The 7,959-nt window shown below is 50.3% G+C and overlaps 1 protein-coding gene across 3 annotated transcripts in view; it reads right to left on the bottom strand.

The window, feature by feature from the left end:
• The window catches only part of SLC4A3 (solute carrier family 4 member 3), a 71,016-nt gene extending 63,286 nt beyond the window's left edge, over window positions 1-7,730 (bottom strand). For 2 of the 3 annotated variants that reach the window (XM_032774438.2, XM_032774446.2), the window contains exons 1-4: window positions 7,553-7,730; window positions 5,384-5,540; window positions 1,338-1,669; window positions 853-992 (exon numbers count right to left, since the gene is read on the bottom strand). In XM_032774438.2, coding sequence (XP_032630329.1) covers window positions 853-992; window positions 1,338-1,669; window positions 5,384-5,540; window positions 7,553-7,606 — 683 coding nt within the window. In that variant the 5' untranslated portion in view covers window positions 7,607-7,730. Of the gene's footprint in view, window positions 1-852; window positions 993-1,337; window positions 1,670-5,383; window positions 5,541-7,552 lie in introns of those variants that run through there. The other variant, XM_075070326.1, reaches the window with a different exon arrangement.
• Between the last annotated feature and the right edge of the window lie 229 nt (window positions 7,731-7,959).

Genomic DNA, 7,959 nt, shown 5'->3' with positions numbered 1-7,959 from the left:
GGCAGGAGAGAGATCACTTGATCATTGCCTGTTAGGTTCACTCCCTCTGGGGCACCTGGCATTGGCCACTGTCGGTAGACAGATACTGGGCTAGATGGACCTTTGGTCTGACCTGATACGGCCATTCTTATGTTCTTATGAAGATGTTATTATGCTGACAGGAGAGCTTCTCCTATCAGGGGAGTTAGCTACACCTCTCACTCAAGTGGGTTATGTCAGTGGGAGAAGCTGGAGATTAGGTCGGTGTAACTGCGTCGCTCAGGATGTGGATTTTAAAGCATTAGAAAATAAGCCTAAGCCAGGTCTACACTACTCCTAGCCTGGGCATGTTTTCTAATGCTTTAATCATTTTTGTGGCTCTTTTCTGAACTCTCCCCAATTTATCAACATCCTTCGTGAACTGTGAACACCAGACCTGGGTGCAGGGTTCCAGCAGCGGTCACCTCAGTGCCAAATACAGAGGTAAAATAACCTCTCGACTCCTGCGTTTGTGCGTCTCAGGATCCCATTAGCTCTTTTGGCCACAGCATCACACTGGGAGCTCATATTGAGCTGATTCTCCACCATGATCCCCAAATCTTTCTCAGAGTCATTGCTTCCCAGGAGAGAGTCTCCCATCCTGCATGTATGGCCTTCATTCTTTGTAAATTCATGCGTCTAGGAACATTTAGCCATTAAAGTGCATATTGTTTGCTTGCACCCAGCTTACCAAGGCCTCCAGATTGCGCTGCATCAATGATTTCTCCTCTTTATTCTTTACCTCTCCCATAATTTTTGTATTATCTGCAAACGTTATTAGCGATGATGTTATGTTTTGATCAATCAGCCAGCCCCAGGTCAAGTCCACCCTACCTGCCAAGAGAGGCCGGGCCCGTCTCCTGCAGCAAGTCAGCATGGTGTGGCATCAGTGACATGACACCACACTCCTTCTCCACATGGAACCATGCAGAGGCCAAGGCACCGCAGGATTCATCGTCACTCCCAATGGTGAACTGCAGAGAGGAGACAACTTTGAGCACAAGAACCAGACCCTCCCCACAGGGAAAGGATGGTCCTAGATCTTCCCCCCACTGCTCCCCTCAGATGTGAGCCATCCTAGACCTAACCCTCTACCACTCAGGGAATGGACCATCCCATACCCTCCCCACTAAGCACTGCTACCCACAGTATAGAGCCAGCCAGACCTATGCCACCCAGGGTATGGACCATCCTAGCCCCTCCTCCCCAGTGTGAACTATCTCAGCTCTTCTCACCACCAGACTCTACCCCTCATTGACCCCCAGCACCCAGTGGTGGAGCCTGCCAGACTCTCCCAGCCCCTCCCACCCCAGCCTTGCCTTTGGTTTGCTAGGGGGCTCAGGCTTAGGAGTGTCCTTCTTCTCATGAGCCTCTGACTCTGACTCTGGTGAGACCTCTTTCTCCAGGGCCTCTTCTGCCTCTGACTCTCCTTCCTCCTCCTCGTCCCCCTCTTCCTCCTTCTTGTCCCCCTCCTCCTCCTCCACTTCCTGGATGGTGGGAGTGATGTCTGAGGGGGGCACCGACGTTTTTTTCTTTTTCCTCTTTCTCCTCTTCCTCCGGCTGCCATGGGAGAGCCTCTTCTGGAACTTGAGGGCAAGAGGCAGGTGGGTGGAAAGGGGATGGTGGATGTGGTGGGAGGTTTGGCGATGGACTGAGAAAGACAGAAAGAGTCAGGGACAGGAGGCAGCAGGGACAAACACCGCCAGGCACCTCAGAAACCAGTCCAGGAAACTGCATGGAGGGGGGAATTAAGGGCCGGGGGAGAGCCCACAGGGCCAGAGCAAACATCCTTGCCATATAGCTAAGGAGATGAGCCAGGCCTGCTTGGTAACCCTCACTAGCCCATCATTACACTCCATAATGGAGCTGTCTCTGTTCAATGCGCTGCAAGGCAGGGGAGGGCACATCCAGTGGGCTACTGAGAGCTTCAAGGCCAAGAGGCTGCCCGTGCTCCTTAGCCTGGCAGAAGTAGGATGGACCTTTTACAAACTGCCCTCCTCTGTCCACAGGAATGCTAGAGGCCACATCTTTTAGGGCCTTCTAATTCCAGGTGGACCATGAGAGCACAACCATGTAGGCAGCCCAGTACCTGACTGCAGGTGCAAATTCAGTCCTTAGTGACCAGTGTGATAGAACTTGGGCCTGCAGGTACCGATGGAAGGCTACTTTTTAAAAATCTGGATCAAAACCAAGAAGAGACAAGCTTTTAGTTTAAACCAATCCACAGAAAGGAATTTGCTAGTATGAAGTCACAGGAGTCACAGGGACGGTGCAACAAGAAGAAATTAGCGGCATTACTGTGCATTGCCTCAAATGCACTAATTGTCACCACACTGGTGTACTAGGAAACAAACTTATCATTCCACATGAAAGGAAAGAAAGCTGCTTTTGCAGGGTTTTACTGGAGACAGAGAGTCTCCCCAAGACAACCTGCTGGAGACACACTGACCCTGTGGGACTTGGAGCAGAGACATTGTGACAGCCAGAGAGGCAGCTGGAAGTCACCAAAACACTCGTGGCTACGCAGGGTGTGCAGCTTTGGATCTACGCAGCAGCTCTTTCTGCCACATTTTGTGCAATCCACTTTTATTTCAGGCTTTCCCCTCTTTCCTATCATAAACCAATAAAATCTGCTTGGATTGAAAAGTGGCCTACAAAGGACTGTTTAAAATGGGAGCTTGCACACTCTCCTCTGCACACAAGCCAGCCAGGTTCACTGTTGTTCCAGTTTTGCTTTGGTTTGGTTTTTCAAGCATTTTGTAATGGTGTTTTGGGTGGGAGGGGATTTTGTTTGTTTTTTGACTTGTTTTTTCCCCTAGAAATATCAGGATTGTTAAGTCTGCCCTGCCCTGGTCCTACTGGAGAAGCTTTTGGCCAGGCAGAAGGGTGCCTCAGGGACGTGTATTATGAGCTCTCAGGCATCAATTGAAGGAGCAGAGCTCTTACTCTTTAACAAAAGTTTCTTTCACTCAAAACGTTCATTGGCCATTTGAGTTAAATATTCATGCCCAAAACCAAACCGGAACCAAAGCACTTTACACAGATGGCAGACCAAAAATCCCCCTTGTGGTGCTGCTCCAGCTTCCACTCCCTTGGCTCTTCTCTGCTCACGATAGAGTCTCCAGAGTGTGCAAGACCTGAATTGCTTAAGACCTATTAAGTATGTGTGTGTGGGGGAAATGACAGACCTAAATCCACCAGTGCTACCGAGGCTCTTTCACCAGCATAAAGGCACAAACAAAGATGCAAGCCCAGTCTCTTCCCTTTGCAGCTCCCCTCTGAGACCACTGGAATAGGTCATCATGTGGCAAGTTAAGCTGAGACAGAGAACCTGAACACTGACCTGACGGAAGGCTTGAGCTGCCTGCCAAGGGCAAGAGATTCTGCAATCTCTATCCCAAAACAGTGCTGAGAAAGGGCTGGCTTATGCCTGCTCGGCCACCAGAAGAGAGGAACTCTACACTTGACCTCTGTGCACTGGGCTTTCTGAGTCAGGATTGAGCATTCGTAACAAGAAAGCACATCTCAGAGCTAAAACCACCACATCTCTCTCCTAAATACAGGATTTGCACATTCTCCCATGATTCACCCGCACCTTGGTACCTCCTCCCAACTTGTCCCTCTGCCCCTTTGCGTGTACCCAGCACATCCTTTCCTTCCCTGCTCCACGGCCTCTCTTGTCCACCTGGTATGCTCTACCTCAGTGGTAGCTCAGATACTCAACCGCTCCTTTTAAATCTGTCTTCAACAAGATAAATATAGAAAAGGAGTTTGAACAATCCGTCTGGAAGGAAGAGCCTGTACAATGGCTCCTGACAAGGAGCAGGGGATGTTTGTAAAATCTGAACATATACAATTCCGTGGGCTCAGATGATGTCATTCTAGAATCTTAAGAGAATTAGCTCATGAATTTACTGACCCATTGATAATTAGTTCTGAAGAGTCCTGGATAATGTGGAGAGGCATCAAAAGACTAGAGGAAAACAAATGTGGTCCTGACTTCCAAAAAAGGAAAGAGGAATGAGCATCTCAATCACCACTCAATATGGCTCCCTTCTCTCTCCAGAAAAATATTGGACATTAAAAATCTAGAGTCAGTTTTTCAGAGAAACCTCTGTCCTGGTGGCACAAGCAAACACCTCCATGCACACACTTCCAGCACTAACACCTGTATATGCAGGTGGTACTTCTGAGTGGAAGTTCGATCACTAATCTATTCAGGTGTTAGAATCTGTCATCTAAAGACACAACTGTTAGTGCTCAGCAACTCCATGTCCAGGTGATTGTGTGCACTGATGTTTTGAAAATATGGAAGCTGGGGGAAATGGAAGTATGAGTAATAAGCAGCTGTTGGGCGTGGTTTATAACAAACAGAGACATCAGTGCTTTTTTGACAGAAATTCCAAAGGAGTGGCCAACCAGAAAGCAACATGTGTGATATATGTGAAATTTAATAACATATTTAAGATTGTGTCTCACAAAATCTAAACTGGAAAATAAACTGAAATTGACGTGCAGTGAAACACCAGAGCTTGGAAAATTTGTCAGACTCTTGCTAGCCAGAAGACTAAATCTACTGGCTTCCCTCTCTGTTCCTCACCCCGGCTGCTGAGGGCAGTCTCTGCTGCTCTGGCCCTTCTGTGAACAGCTCCCATGCCTGCCTTTCCTGCTGTTCCCCAAGCAGCTGCAGAATGAAACCACCATGATTCTGAAAGACAAGGTGGATGACATAATATCTTTTATTGGACCAACTTCTCTCACTAACTGCAGTTGGTCCAGTAGAAGATACTACCTTACTCACCTTGTCACTCTAATACCCTGGGACTGACATGGCTACAACACCATTGCATAGAACATGATTCTGGTCAGTTTCATGGCTGCTATTGAGAAAGCTATAGGCATGGCTGAACCTGTGGCACCAAGAGCTTTGGAGCTGTTTATCTGCAGATTCAGAAAGGCAGCTTGTCTTCAGGCCGCATTTGGAAGTTTCTTCACAGACATAAGGTCAAGAGATGTTTTTCAACAGAAAACTTAAGTTCTGTGGAAATTGCTGTGATGGTTCCCAGTTGCCAGGGTGAGGAGGTGAGTGGATTCCCAGCCTCTGAGGAATGCTATCCTGTGGACTGAAAGTGGCTAAACCTTTACAGAAGAGGTGACAATAAAAAGTAGCTGACAGAGCATAGGGGCTACAGGTATGGGGCTGAAACTGGGTATATGCAACCACTCCCTTAACGGTCTGCAAGAAGTGGGTAAACAGCACATTACTGAGATCTGCAGACCAGACTGAGCCCCAAAAGTATAGAGGGGTTTGGTCTGAAGGACAGTTGTGGGCACAGAGGCGGATAGAGTGTTCAAACTTACGTACATTCAAAATCTCTCTCACTGTAGTTGCGTCTCTGCTCTTCCAGATCCCTTGATGCTGACTTGCTTATCAGGTCCCCAAACCTCTTGACTGACAAGGTCTTATCCAAATCCTCATCATCCTCGGCGGGGAGAAAGGCCTCCTCAGCATTACTGCTGTCCTGCACAGAAAAAGCTGGATAGCAATCAAACCCTGTATAGCCCTCCAAATCTCAGGGCCCCACAAATGGCACACCACTTCGCATGAGCTCAGGAGCTATCACGAAGCAGCAAACACTGTGTAGCTACTCATACCACAGTGATGCAGGCTATGAAAGTACCTGGGAGCAGAACCCCAATCTGAACTGAGAGCCCGAAAAAACAACACAGTAGGGCCTCCAAGCCTGGACCCCCCACATCCCAGTGGCCTCTCTTCATCATCACAGCCACTAGTACCTTGTCTGTGCTGCTCCAATCTCTCCCCAGGGAAGGCGCTTACAACACCTACTAGTGAGGGGTCCATCCCATTGCCTAACTGCTCTCACAGATAAGGAACATATCCTGTCTTTTGATGGAACTTCCCCTTGCTCAGTTCAGGCAGCTGCAGAGTCTGTGCTAGTTTTCACCTTACAATTCTGCTGCTCCCTTTAGGTATGTAGTGAGGGTGGTACTGTGTTCTGGAGCTTCCTCCTTCAATAGGGATGAGGGGCTAATGTCTCAAACCCACTCTCAAGGCCCCAGTGAGTGAGGAACTCAGAGGTGAAGCTTCCTCCCCACAGTTGCTCCTATGATACTGGCTGCCCCACACTCTCCCCTCTCTGATGAGGCCTGTACCCCCGTCTCTGGGGTGTCTGAACCCTGCTGGTTTACTTAGGAGTCTCTCACCTGCTGCCTCTTTATCTCAGGATGCACACGTCAGTGCTCTGCTTTTTCCTTATACAGAGGCTACCACACTAGTCTGAACGCTAAGCTCTGGCACTTTTGCCCCTTCCACTTCCTAAGCAGAAGCAGCTGGTAAAATTTTCCACCAGCATAGCCCAAAATGCCAGTGCTGAGCTGTTGTGGACTCCTGTGTTTCCATGGTAACAGGAGGGCCAACTGTGACAGATCTGTCTGTGCTGACCTGGAACAGGCAGCAAAATGGCCTCAGCCAACCTCCCCCACACACTCCCAGCCTGCTCTCAGCCCCAGCAGCCCAGCTGGGGGCGCTGCTGCAAGCTGCCAGGAGCTGCTACTCTGCTGTGGGCTGCCCAGGGATTTGGGAACTGTGCCCCATAGAAACCAGACCCAGCAGGCCCTGGCCCTCTACTCTGTCCTGTAAGGAGCACTTGGTGTGACTGCGCTCTGGTGGGTGCTGAAGCCAGCTGTGTCCAGTTCTCCTTGCCCAGAAGGGCCACGAGGCAGAGGGGAGGATGGGGACAAAGGGAGAAGTGGGGAGAAAAGCCGTGATACTGCTGAGAAGTGCAAGACTTTGCCCGTCCGTCTGTCTGTCACTGTCATTCACCTCAGTACCCAGGCGTCAGCCACCCCTATAAGGCAGGGAGTGTGAATATGACTTTCAAAAGGCTTCAGCTATACAGCTGCCATCGAAGCCAAGCCCAAGCGATGCACTGTCTTCTCCACTTTGACTCCCTGGCCATAGGAGTGTGCAGCACATTTCATTACGGTGTGCACCCAGGGAATTTTATTTATTTATTTTTTTAAAGGTGATCATCATAAAGGTTGGAGTGCGGGAGGGAGTGTGGGGAGTGAGAGGCAGTGTGGTGTGCAGGAAGGGGCTCAGAGCAAGCGATTGGGGCAGAGGAGGAGTGCGGGGTGTATGAGGGGGCTCAGGGCAGGGGGTTGGGGTTCAGGAGGGGTGCGAGGTGCAGACAGGTGGCTTAGGGCAAGGAGCTGGGGTGCATGAGGGTGCAGGGACATGGGGCCGGCCGCTTCTGAGAGCAGCACGGGGCCTGCAGCACCACGGGGGGCAAATCCTGCAGGCTGGATCCGGCCCATGGGCATTAGGGCACATCCCATGCGCACGCCTGTCCCTGCTCTCACCGAGGCCTGAGGCACGTGGGAGACCAACAAAGACGTCCCCAGATGCTGTGAATGCCTTGGCCAGAGCACAGGCAGATCTCTGCACATGGTCTTGCAAGAACAGGGCTCCTTAGGAAGGGCCAGAGTCATTACTATTGGATTTCCACCTCACCTGCTGCAGGTTGACGAAGACACCTCCTATGGGACGGGACTCTCCAGCTGCCATGTTGGTTCAAGACCTAAGGACCGTCATGCCAAGTCTGGGCAAATCTCAACCTTTCTCTTTCATGTGAAGGCATCCAGAAAACCTGGAGTGTGGCATAACCTGAGGGGAGAGTGCAGGACAAGACAATCTGTCACTGGCTGCACTAACCTACTTGTGGCCCTTCATCCCTCCACCGGCTGCCATATGCAAATGGCTCAGTACCTCCCGTTCAGCTAGGACATCCTCCCTTCACTGGGCAGCCCCTGAACCTAGCAGTGCAAGACTTTGATTTTGTGTTGAGCAAATGGAGAGCTCTATTAGGATGGCACAGATTGCTCTGCCTGGTGCCAGCCCTGGTCCACTAGCCAGTGTGG

The sequence above is a fragment of the Chelonoidis abingdonii genome, chromosome 10 (assembly GCF_003597395.2).
Source record: "Chelonoidis abingdonii isolate Lonesome George chromosome 10, CheloAbing_2.0, whole genome shotgun sequence".
Lineage (NCBI taxonomy): Eukaryota > Metazoa > Chordata > Testudines > Testudinidae > Chelonoidis > Chelonoidis abingdonii.
Note: the sequence above shows the minus strand (reverse complement) of the source record. Positions and strands in the feature narration are given on the sequence as shown.